At 42.7% G+C, this 13,026-nt stretch overlaps 1 protein-coding gene across 2 annotated transcripts in view; it reads left to right on the plus strand.

Annotated features, from left to right (window-relative positions):
- The window catches only part of CAPN14 (calpain 14), a 35,779-nt gene that overhangs the window by 18,520 nt on the left and 4,233 nt on the right, over positions 1–13,026 (plus strand). For both annotated transcript variants that reach the window (XM_055108094.2, XM_055108095.2), the window contains 7 exons: positions 296–352; positions 1,613–1,670; positions 7,047–7,111; positions 9,484–9,552; positions 10,242–10,317; positions 10,921–11,037; positions 11,421–11,476. In XM_055108094.2, the coding sequence (XP_054964069.1) occupies positions 296–352; positions 1,613–1,670; positions 7,047–7,111; positions 9,484–9,552; positions 10,242–10,317; positions 10,921–11,037; positions 11,421–11,476 (498 nt within the window). The remainder of the gene's footprint in view (positions 1–295; positions 353–1,612; positions 1,671–7,046; positions 7,112–9,483; positions 9,553–10,241; positions 10,318–10,920; positions 11,038–11,420; positions 11,477–13,026) is intronic.

Consider the following 13,026-nt stretch of genomic DNA (forward strand, 5'->3'; position numbering starts at 1 on the left):
AGGTCCTTGTCACTGAGGGTCCAGAACCCCGGCAGTATGAGCTACATCTCTACATTCTTCTGCTTCTCTTTATCTGGTGTTTCTTTTGTCCATTTCACTGTTTGTGATTTCCCCAGAGTCAGGAAAAATTGGAGAAGCAAGGGCTGTTTGTAAATGCTATGGTGTAAAATTAAAGACGACGCAAAGTCAAGCTCATGGATTTCAGACACCTGGAAGCCATGAGACATTAGGGTGTGCACGAAAGTCCGTTTATACAGGTGAATAATTATGTCTTTCTGTGTGTCTCTTCCTATAGGAGATAGAAGACCAAAATGAAAGGCAGAATGAATTCTTCACCAAATTCTTTGAAAAGGTTAGTTGAACAGGTGTGGTGGGGGGTGAGGAAGAGCAGGGGATGAAGTGGAGCTTCTCATTTTATAAAGTATAGGTTTGCATCTGCTTGAGGCTGCTTAGAAACTGTGATTTAAGGCTACCTATTCCCCAAACTGCCACTTTCTATTAAAGTCCTCAAGTTTTTAGACAAATGAGTGGAGCCATTGTCTAGAAGGCTCCTGTAAAATGATTCTCTGTTCTTGGACGCTCATTGATTAGTTGTAGGGAAAGCAACTTTAATCTTTCATCCCTGAGAAAATGGGATATAGCAGAGTAGAGTGTCAGAGTTGGGAGTGGGACAGGGGGTGGGGGGTGAAGAGCATGACAATGACAAGCTCTGGGGGCCTTGGGGAGGGTCATTGGAGGGGAGTGCAGGGAGAAGGGGCCCATGAGTGGTCACCCGGAGAGAAGGTGGGACTGATAAGAAGGGGGAGGGCCTGGGACACACACTTGGTTTCTGTGGCTTCTTCCTTTGGGCTGACCCAGACGTGAGTCTGGCAAGGGCTAATGGTGTGAGTGCGGGGCTCTGGAGGCCACACTCTCCTAACCTGCAAGACACTTAGGAACAGGGCGAGAAACATACTGGAAATCTGGGGTCTGATATTTGAGCAATGTCACTAAAACAGAGAATATGAGCCCCCTATGTTAGTGACACTCCTGATTTAAAGTCACAATTTACCTGCCTTGCCCATCTGGAATTTTGTTTAATGTAGCTGGAGAAGATAAATCAGAATCTTATATGTATTGTTTGTTAGTTTTCCTCCATACCAGTGGTTTCCAAACATTTGATGCTGCAATCCTTTTATCAAATGAAGTCTCATAGAGAATCCCAATCTATATAAAACACCTAAAAATTGCATGTTATGAATATGCCTCAGTTTTAAAAATTCAGATGTTTGATACTTATATTTCATTGATATATTTTAAAATCAAATGTTCATATAAAGAGTTTCTTTTAATAAACTCTAAGATTAAAATCTGGAGTTTTGACTGATGACATTTTATTGAGAATGAAATTCAAACCAAATTGTTGGCTAAACTTCAGCAGCACCTGGATAGCACCTTCGAGAATCACTGTTCTTGAAAGTCATGCCCTGCCAGGGTTCTCTGCCAGTTAAAAAGCACTGTGAAGTTCTTAGGAAATCCCAGTTTAATTTCATGGCCAGTCGTATGACCCCTCTGCCATCTAATGAGCCTTCAGTAACAGTTATTTTTTCTTGCCAATCTGCTTTCTATTCAGTATCCAGAGATTAATGCAGTTCAACTTCAGTACCTCCTGAACCAGATGACCTGGTCAAGTAAGTGTTTTAGAGCCATTCTGTAGGACTCAGAGGGGATGCAACTTTTCTAAACTCTGGCTTTGTTTCTCTTTCCCTTGGTGGGATGTGTGAATTACTGAGCACTGGTCTTAACTGTGGCTATATTTTACACAAGGTGGATTATGTGATCTGAAAAAGCAGTAGGGAAATTTATACAGCTTTGAAAATCGTTATTATTATTTTGCTTACTTTGGGTATAGACATACATGGCAGTGAAAATGAAGATTCCTGCCATTTTGCTAGTCAGAAAGGAATAACTGAGTACCTCTTTCTTGGCATATCAATTCCATGTGGAAGAACTGCACCCATTTCCTCAACCTGGGATATAAATATTAAGTATTAACTAGCCTACCCAGGGAGCTGTCTGATGAACTCATGTTAAATTGATCAAGCAACAAAACTCTGGAAGGAGAGAGCACACCACTTAGAAGAATTGCAAATGGGTAGCGTGAGGCTTTCATATGAAGCCTGGGATAAATTATTAGAAAGGCTTAAAGTCCATATAAAATATTTTATACATATATTTGGAGTGAGAAGAACACAGAAGAAATAGGCTGATTTCTCCAGGGAGACGAATGAACTTCAAAGTAAAAAAAATAAAACAACCAGAGTATTTGCTGCCAAAGTTAGATGATTGCTTCTTCTTTCTATGAAGCCAAGATTTAAAATCCAGACAAATTACAGTCCAGGCTATTGTGTGATTCAGGGTTTGAAAGAATTTGCAAAAGGCTTCTCAAAGCCAAATTCAGTTATCAGTAAAACAGCCAGAAGGGAAGACTCTAGGAATTGTAGAACGTAAGACTCCCCTTCCCGGCTGAAAAAAAATTCTAGGCTAATTCTAGGGAAATTACCTAGAAGCAATGGCTCCTGCACATTTAAAAGTTTTTAAAGGTCTTGATTGCATAGATACAAAATGGTTTTCCAAAGCATTTATGAACAAATTGCTTTCATTTAGTCCTATGAGAAGGTTCTAGATGGATAGATCAGAGAAATACTGTAGATTTTGGCAAAATGTTTGGTGAGTCTCCCATGATAAATGATAAAATGTGGGTTGGAAAATAATAATAGAAGATGTATTTACAACAAATCTTATCACCATTCCCAAGAGTTATACAAATATAAAACTAGAGGGATAATTCTATCCAGTTACAGGCAAGAGTCTATATGCTTAGATGTTTAGATGAGAGTTCTTAGATTCTGTCTGCCCTTGGTCCTGTTCATTTCCCCAATTTTTATTAATGTCTTGGAAGAAGACATGGAATATAGGCGTATTGGAGCTGCAGATGGCACAAAGCTGGGAGAAATCATTAATATAATAGATAGCAGAATTGAAATTCAGAATGTTTTCAACAAGCTGTGCCCAAACCAAAAAGATGAAATGTAGTCAGGAAGATAATAAACCACTGCCATTTTGATATAGACCATTTTAAAATGGTAGCGCAAGTTCTTAACAGGAGAGACTTCATTTTTGTGGCAGTTTATGTGAAATATATTTGGTTAATTTAGTTGACCTCTAGCTAACGTGAACTAATTGTTTCAAATTGCTGCTAAATAAGCTCGTACAAATTCAGGCTGCATTTAATGGGAGCATTTAGATGTGTGCTTTTAAAATTGTGTTCCAGGAAACGCTAGAAACCAAGAGGTTTAGTAAGTGTTCCATGAAATAAAAGGGGTTAGCTTCTGTGGTTGATTGTACTTGGGTCTTTAGTACCTCACATGTAGTAAAGTGCATGGCAAATGAAGAAAAGCATCAATAGATGCAAAGTATCCCACATTTCTTTGACCGCAAAACTCTTTCTCTGCAGAAAATCTCCTTTGAAACATAATTTGGGAAATGTTGACTGAAAACTGGAAATGATAGGTCTACTGTATTCTGTTCAATCAAATTGCATCTGGAGGACTGTGTTCAAATCTTGGCACCATATTTCAAAGAGATACTGGCAAAATGTAGGGCTCAGAAAAGGGTGTTGAGGGTTTAGAAACCATCGCATGTGAGGAGTAGTTTGAGAAATATTCAGATGTTTAGAAGGGAAAGCAAAAGTCAAAGAAGAGACAAATACCGTTTTATGCTTTTCTGGAGGTGAAACTAGGATCAGTGAGCCACTATTATAGGAGGTTCCTTTGGAATTAATGAAAGAAGTTTCTCCTGACTGAAATTCTTCACCCATGTGAAAAAGTGAGCACCTGTAACTGACAGAGCATCCATCAAGAAACCTGAGGAGGGCTGGGCGCGGTGGCTCACTCCTGTAATCCCAGCACTTTGGGAGGCCCAGATGGGCGGATTACTTGAGGTCAGGAGTTTGAGATCAACCTGACCAACATGGTGAAACCCTGTCTCTACCAAAAATATGAAAAATTAGCCAGATGTGGTGGCACCCTCCTGTAATCCCAGCTACTCAGGAGGCTGAGGCAGGAGAATTGCTTGAACCCGGGAGGTGGAGGTTGCAGTGAGACAAGATTGTGCCACTCCAGTCTGGGTGATAGAATGAGACTCCATCTTGAAAGAAAGAAAGAAAGAGAAAGAAAAGAAAGAAAGAAAGAAAAAGAAAGAAAGAAAGGAAGGAGGGAGGGAGGGAAGAAGGAAAGAAAGAAAGAAGGAAGGAAGGAAGGAAAGGAGGGAGGGAGGGAAGAAGGAAAGAAAGAAAGAAAGGACTAGTTTACAGTCCCACCAACAGTGTAAAAGTGTTCCTATTTCTTCACATCCTCTCCAGCACCTGTTGTTTCCTGACTTTTTAATGATTGCCATACTAACTGGTGTGAGATGGCATCTCATTGTGGCTTTGATTTGCATTTCTCTGATGGCCAGTGATGGTGAGCATTTTTTCATGTGTTTTTCGGCTGCATAAATGTCTTCTTTTGAGAAGTGTCTGTTCATGTCCTTCGCCCACTTTTTGATGGGGTTGTTTGTTTTTTTCTTGTAAATTTGTTTGAGTTCATTGTAGATTCTGGATATTAGCCCTTTGTCAGATGAGTAGGTTGCGAAAATTTTCTCCCATTTTGTGGGTTGCCTGTTCACTCTGATGGTAGTTTCTTTTGCTGTGCAGAAGCTCTTTAGTTTAATTAGATCCCATTTGTCAATTTTGGCTTTTGTTGCCACTGCTTTTGGTGTTTTAGACATGAAGTCCTTGCCCATGCCTATGTCCTGAATGGTAATGCCTAGGTTTTCTTCTAGGGTTTTTATGGTTTTAGGTCTAACATGTAAGTCTTTAATCCACCTTGAATTAATTTTTGTATAAGGTGTAAGGAAGGGATCCAGTTTCAGCTTTCTACATATGGCTAGCCAGTTTTGCCAGCACCATTTATTAAATAGGGAATCCTTTCCCCATTGCTTGTTTTTCTCAGGTTTGTCAAAGATCAGATAGTTGTAGATATGCGGCCTTATTTCTGAGGGCTCTGTTCTGTTCCATTTATCTATATCTCTGTTTTGGTATCAGTACCATGCTGTTTTGGTTACTGTAGCCTTGTAGTATAGCTTGAAGTCAGGTAGCGTGATGCCTCCAGCTTTGTTCTTTTGGCTTAGGATTGACTTGGCGATGCGGGCTCTTTTTTGGTTCCATATGAACTTTAAAGTAGTTTTTTCCAATTCTGTGAAGAAAGTCATTGGTAGCTTGATGGGGATGGCATTGAATCTATAAATTGCCTTGGGCAGTATGGCCATTTTCACGATATTGATTCTTCCTACCCATGAGCATGGAATGTTCTTCCATTTCTTTGTATCCTCTTTTATTTCATTGAGCAGTGGTTTGTAGTTCTCCTTGAAGAGGTCCTTCACATCCCTTGTAAGTTGGATTCCTAGGTATTGTATTCTCTTGGAAGCAATTGTGAATGGGAGTTCACTCATGATTTGGCTCTCTGTTTGTCTGTTATTGGTGTATAAGAATGCTTGTGATTTTTGTACATTGATTTTGTATCCTGAGACTTTGCTGAAGTTGCTTATCAGCTTAAGGAGATTTTGGGCTGAGACAATGGGGTTTTCTAGATATACAATCATGTCGTCTGCAAACAGGGACAATTTGACTTCCTCTTTTCCTAATTGAATACCCTTTATTTCCTTCACCCGCCTAACTGCCCTGGCCAGAACTTCCAACACTATGTTGAATAGGAATGGTGAGAGAGGGCATCCCTGTCTTGTTCCAGTTTTCAAAGGGAAAGCTTCCAGTTTTTGCCCATTCAGTATGATATTGGCTGTGGGTTTGTCATAGATAGCTCTTATTATTTTGAGATATGTCCCATCAATACCTAATTTATTGAGAGTTTTTAGCATGAAGGGTTGTTGAATTTTGTCAAAGGCCAATGTGGAAGTCTGTGTGGCGATTCCTCAGGGATCTAGAACTACAAATACCATTTGACCCAGCCATCCCATTACTGGGTATATACCCAAAGGACTATAAATCATGCTGCTATAAAGACACATGCACACATATGCTTATTGCGGCACTATTCACAATAGCAAAGACTTGGAACCAACCCAAAAGTCCAACAATGATAGACTGGATTAAGAAAATGTGGCACATATACACCATGGAATACTATGCAGCCATAAAAAATGATGAGTTCATGTCCTTTGTAGGGACATGGATGAAATTGGAAATCATCATTCTCAGTAAACTGTCGCAAGGACAAAAAACTAAACACCGAATGTTCTCACTCATAGGTGGGAATTGAACAATGAGAACACATGGACACAGGAAGGGGAACATCACACTCTGGGGACTGTTGTGGGGTGGGGGGAGGGGGGAGGGATAGCATTAGGAGATATACCTAATGCTAAATGATGAGTTAGTGGGTGCAGTGCACCAGCATGACACATGTATACATATGTAACTAACCTGCACATTGTGCACATGTACCCTAAAACTTAAAGTATAATAATAATAAAATTAAAAAAATTAAAAAAAGAAAGGAAAGAGAGAGAGAGAAAGAAAAAGAAAGAAAGAAAGAAAGAAAGAAAGAAAGAAAGAAAGAAAGAAAGAAAGAAAAGAGAAAGAAACCTGAGGAAAGAATCCCCCAGTTTGGTTGGGAGCTTGAACAAGTTGACCTCTTGGATCTCTTTGAGATTTGGGAGTTTGACTCTATGATCCTGGCCCTCCCTAGGTAGAAAGGGCATGTTCGTTTGGCCCTCTGTGTAAGCAAACCCAAGCCGTACCAGGCGTCCCCTACAGCATTTGACTTTCTCCATGGGTGTAGGAATGACCGTCACCCCTCCATCTCTCTACTGTCTTCTGTTCTCACTCTTCCCAGCCCACGTACATGGTGGTCATCAGCTGGCCCACGCAGCACTGCCTCTTCCTGCTCAGAAAAGGGGTGTGCAGACCTGGGACCAGCCCCCATGTGGACTCTTTCTCTCCTTCACAGATATGGGGAGCAGACAGCCCTTCTTTAGCCTGGAAGCCTGCCAGGGGATCCTGGCCTTACTGGACGTATCCTTTCAGGTTTGTGGGTGGATGCTTGCTGTTGGTTGAGAGCTTCACTCTGGAGCTAGGCAGAGTATATTTGAATCCCAACCCCAATCCTTGCTAATTGTGGGATCCTGGACAAGTCACTGAGCCTCATTATGTATCCAGATGCTCATCTGAAGCATGGAGAGAGTGTTGAAACTTACTTGGTAGGATTAATGTGGGAATGCAAATGAGATAACACAGGTAAAATGCTGGGGTCAGAGCTATCATCTAATAGGTGACCAATATTAGCCATCCATCACAATAATCTCATTTCCTGGGAATGAGGATGAGGCAGCTAGAAGGTGGTGGTTAGTAACAGCTCTCCAGGTTTCAAGAGCCTTTACAAAAGCCTTGGGGCCCTATGTTTTCCATTTAATAACTGGGCGGTGGCTGCCCCCATGCACAGATCAGGAAACCAGGGCTCAGGGAGGTTAAACAACATGCCACAAACTCAGCTGTCCTCTTTCTCAGCCCTGCAATTTTTCTAACAAACGCACTGCCTTTCTAAGTGGATAATTATAATCAATGTTTGATCATCCATACTATGGAGAGGCATATTGAATAGATAGCCTAAGGGGGGTTGTAAAAACAAAAACAGTCTGCAGAAACTCAGAGACAGTGCAGGATTATGTGTAGGGGCATGGGGCAGGTCCCAGCTCTGTCACCAGCTGTATGAACTTGAACAAGATCAGACCCTCTCCAAGTGCTCATTTCATCACCTGGAACATGGGGGAGTTAATGCCAACCTCACCTGCTACAGGTGAAGTGTGTAACTCAGTGATGGATTCATGGTGAGGGCTCAAATAGAGATGGGGTGTGGTGGTACTTTGACCCAATGTCTCTGATGGTAGGGGTATCTGGGCATGGTCTACAAAGCCAACCATTAAACTTAAAAAAATGTAAAAGGCATCATTAGCCACTGTGTGCCTGACTCCTTCCATAAGCTGGTTTTTAAAATAATAATGAAAAAAGGTTACTATTTTTAAAATTTAAATCACATCAAATTGGCCATGTCAAAATATCCTGCCTCGATATGAACATACACTTCTCAAGAAAAGACATTTATGCAGCCAACAGTCTCATGAAAAAATGCTCATCATCACTGGTCATCAGAGAAATGCTAATCAAAACCACAATGAGATACCATCTCACACCAGTTAGAATGGCGATCATTAAAAAGTAAGGAAACAATAGCTGCTGGAGAGGATGTGGATAATTAGGAACACTTTTACACTGTTGGTGGGACTGTAAACTAATTCAACCATTGTGGAAGACAGTGTGGTGATTCCTCAAGAACTAGAAATAGCATTTGACCCAGTCATCCCATTACTGGGTATATACCCAAAGGATTACAAATCATGCTGCTATAAAGACACATGCACATGTATGTTTATTGCGGCACTATTCGCAATAGCAAAGACTTGGAACCAACCCAAATGTCCATCAATGATAGACTGGATTCAGAAAATGTGGCATATATACACCGTGGAATACTATGCAACCATATAAAAAGATGAGTTCATGTCCTTTACAGGGACATGGATGCAGCTTGAAACCATCATTCTGAGCAAACTATCGCAAGAACAGAAAACCAAACACTGCATGTTCTCACTCATAGGTGGGAACTGAACAATGAGAACACGTGGACAAGTGTGGGGAACATCACACCCTGGGACCTGTCAGGGGGTGGGGGGCAGGGGGAAGGATAACATTAGGAGAAATACCTAATGTAAATGATGAGTTAATGGGTGCAGCAAACCAACATGGCACATGTATACCTATGTAACAAACCTGCACATTGTGCACAGGTACCCTAGAACTTAAAGTATATATATATAAAGAACTCAATAAAGGATGCTAAGAAGAAAAAAAGTAGGCATGAAAGGAAGAGGCAGTGGGATATGTCATATTTAATTTTTTATGTTTATGTTTATGTTTAGGTGTTTATGTTTATGTTTAGGTGTAAAAGACTTCAAGTATATTAAAATTATATCACCATCTATTAATACTACTGGTACTCCACTAACAATAATGAAAGATAACATTTCATAGCATTAAAAAAATTCTGCCTCACTTAATGCTAGCTGTGGTCATCACCATCATCACCTCCATCATCATCGCTTCTCCCAGTGCTGCTGTGCTCTGGGCTCATTCTGTTTTTCCCTAGCAAGAGTGAGGGAGCCCTGGGCTGGACTGGCCAGCGAGGTGAGGCCAACTAGCGAAATCAGACATGATCAGACATTGAATGAGGCCATCCACAAATTGCACATCACTTTGTGGAGGGCTGATCACTGCCTCCAAAGCATGGATGGAACTCTCCCTGGCAGCTTTTACCTTAACCTATTAATCAGCTTAATGCATCAGGTACTATGAGCATCCAGGAATTCAAGGACCTGTGGAAGCAGCTGAAGCTCTCTCAGGTAAGAACAAGTCTTAACCACACCTCTTTGGAAGATGGTGTAGGAATGGCCGTTCTGCAAAGCTGTAGAAGATACTTCTGTCCCCTGCAGCCCTTTATATCCACCTCACCAAACCTTCTCTATTCTCCCTTCAGTGAGCATTTCCTCTATTGGTCTCTTCCAAACTCAGAGAGCTGGTTGCAGTAGTCTCCTGAAGTTCCAAAACACATATCTGATCATGCTGCTTCCTTACAAAAAGCTTTTTAAGATTCCCCATGGGCTTCAGAGAAAGTCCAAACTCCTTGGCACACTTGGCATTTAAAGTCTTTCATAAATTTGCTCCTTCTTGCTCTTCCAATCATTGCTCACAACTCCCAACTCTCCCACTTGTCTCCTGAGTCAGAAAGCTGGAATCACTTTAAAGTGTGGATAATGTGCTTACATTAAGCACATTTACCCACACCAAGACTGTCTATACCCCATGAGAAAAAGACTTTTTTGTTTCTCAGAAGCCTTGTTCTGTAGGAAACATGAGTTGGTAGGATCCCAGCATGGACTCTGCCATATTCTTATCCTGGCAACAGGCCCTGCATGTGGAGCCTCAGATATCTTCAACAGCCCCTCTGCGGTGCTGACAAGGGGCACACAGGGCTCTCAGATGGTGCTTGGAAATGCCTGGCTTCCTGAACCTCTTATTTGGTTCTTTGCAGAAGGTTTTCCACAAGCAAGACCGTGGGTCAGGATACCTGAACTGGGAGCAGCTGCACGCTGCCATGAGGGAGGCAGGTAGGCACAGGAAGAGCTGGAGCTGTGGGCACACACGGGCAGGGTGCACACTCATCAGGCAGAGGAGAGGGGATGTGTGGCATGCTGAAGTAACTCTAATATGCAGTGTGACTCTCAAAGACGTAGATCTGCAGTCAACTCCAACATTTTTTATGATTGTCCCTGTGATCCTAGCCAACATTGATGGAGGAGTGGCACATTCAACTTCTTATTTAATCTTCAACACCACCTTGTTATAATCCTCACTTCACAGAGGAAGAAATTGAAGCTCAATTGCCTGGGGTTTAAATTCAGGACTACCGGGCTCCCAAGCAGGTACTTTCGAGCACTTAGCAGACTGCCTCCTTCCTTGAAGGCCGGTAACATACTTGATGAAAACAGCCTCATGCTGGTTGCCTTAACAGACAGGGGTGAAGAGTAGGGATTAAATAAAATAAATTGGTTAAACAATTAAACAATTCAAAATGAACCCTATAAAAGAAGATTTCCATGCTATCAGGATTCAGGTCCCTAAACTGGAGGGACATTTGAAGGGGTCTTGAGCAGGAGGGGAGCTGGGTGCAAGCCCCCAACACCCACAGCAGGAGCTTGTGCTCAATGCAGGAATCATGCTCAGTGATGACGTCTGTCAGCTGATGCTCATCCGCTACGGCGGCCCCCGCCTCCAGATGGACTTTGTCAGTTTCATCCACTTGATGCTGCGTGTAGAGAACATGGAGGGTAAGCTGGCGGGAAGCTGGGGAGGGCCAGGTCTTCCTCTGCTGCCCCATGACTTCCCACCTGTCCCTAGTTTAAGCACAAGGGAGGACAGCCGCCATCCCAGAAACAGCAGACCAGGGAAGCTGTGGGGACCTCCAGCCAAGTGCCTGTGAACCCTGGCTGCAGATATCCAAACTCATCTTTTCCTGACTTGTTCCAGAGACAAAGGCTTGAAGTGGCTTACTTATCATAGGTGTGGCTGCGTGTGGTCACATGTAGGCTGACACTGGGTTCCCTCACGTTTTCAGAATGGATGTGGTTAAGGTGAGACATATGGGAGGAACTAATTCATAATGTTTCCAATAGACACATTAGCTGTATTCCTTTCTGCTGCATTTTCACAGATGTCTTCCAAAACTTAACCCAAGATGGCAAAGGGATATACCTCCAGAAGCCAGAGGTAAGACTTGCCCCAAGGAGGTGGCTCATGTCATCTTAGGTAGAGGTGGCCCTTGCGGGACCATGCTCTTGTGAAGGAGAAGGACTCTGGGGACCCTTTATTCTGCTGAATTGGAAATTGAGCACTACATTCATTGCACTCATTCATTCATTCATTCATTCACCCATCAAATATTTTCTGAGCACCCAGTTTGTGCCAGGCACATATGAAAAGTGTATCCAATAACTCTGATTGCAATAATGCCATGTGACAAATTTACAAAACTTCAGCAGCATATGTATGACAAGCACTTATTTAGCTTCCGAGTCACATGGCTGGGAGTCAGTGGATCTCAGCTGGCTTGCTCATGTATCTGTGGGTTGGCTGAGGGTTTTGCTGGGTACCTGAACTGAGGAAACTCTGCCTAGGTTTGTTCTTCCCAGGGAAATGGGAGAAACACAAGCAAGCAAGCTTAAACACAGTAGGCCTCTGAAACCAAGGCTCCAATCTGGCACGCCTGCAAGTCATTCTGTTGTCCAAAGCAAGTCAAATGGCCAAGCCCATTTCCTCCTCTTTAATATCACTTTGCAGACACAGCAGGGTGTGTTGAATGAATGAAGTGATATGCCTAGGAGAATACAAATTTATGTATGAAACTGATTATCTTCCCTGATCCTTCAAAATGCACTGATTTATTGAGCAGCTGCTTAGGTGCCCGGTGTAGCGCTAGGTAATGTTCATTGCAAGGACATTGGACTCTGGAGTTCAATCCTCTGCTCTTTTATTCTGCAACCCTTCCTCTGCTATGGCCACTTAGAAATGATTCAGTCAAAGCTGGAATGTTTTTCTTGATCTCAAATGTCCATTTTATGGAATTGCTTTCCAAGCTGTAGGGACCTGCAGCCTGTGTCTCCCCTCAATCCCTCCAAGATTTGGTGTGAAGTGGGATTCTACTGGAGGGCCAATGGCCAGAATTTTCAGGGCCTATCCCTGGACTGCTTAGCCCCACACTTGAGTACTGGGGCATCGCTCCTGATCCCAGGCAATCCTTCCATAGTGGCCGGCTCAGGTCTAGGAGAATAGGACAACACAAATGTGGCACCTGAAATAGGTCAGCCCAAAACTGAGCAGGGTCCAGTGGGCAAAGAGCTATCACAGGAAGAGAACTGCACTGGGGTCTGAGAACTGGGTTGAAGCCACAACACTTCTTGTAATTAGCTGTGGGACCTTAGGCAAATTACATTAAATCTCTGGGCCTCAGCTGCCCCACAGGTGAAATGAGTGGAACTAGGTGGTCTCTGAGATTGCCTCCAGCTCTGACCATCTGTGGCTCAATGAGGATCAGGACCACCCAAGGTCTGCAGGGAATGGCAGCCACCTTGTTGGATTTCACGCTGAGGCTTTCTCTGACACCATTGGTAACTTCACTATTCTCAGCTTTATCATTCTGAGGGATTGGCCTGGGGAGTGGTTTCCCCAGAGGTCCCCTCTATATGAGTTAGAGGGGTTGTTCATCAAACCCACATAAAGCTGTCAGACCAAGGGGCCCATAAATGTAAACATGTAGAATA

Source organism: Pan paniscus, chromosome 12, assembly GCF_029289425.2.
Source record: "Pan paniscus chromosome 12, NHGRI_mPanPan1-v2.0_pri, whole genome shotgun sequence".
In the NCBI taxonomy this organism is placed as follows: Eukaryota; Metazoa; Chordata; class Mammalia; order Primates; family Hominidae; genus Pan; species Pan paniscus.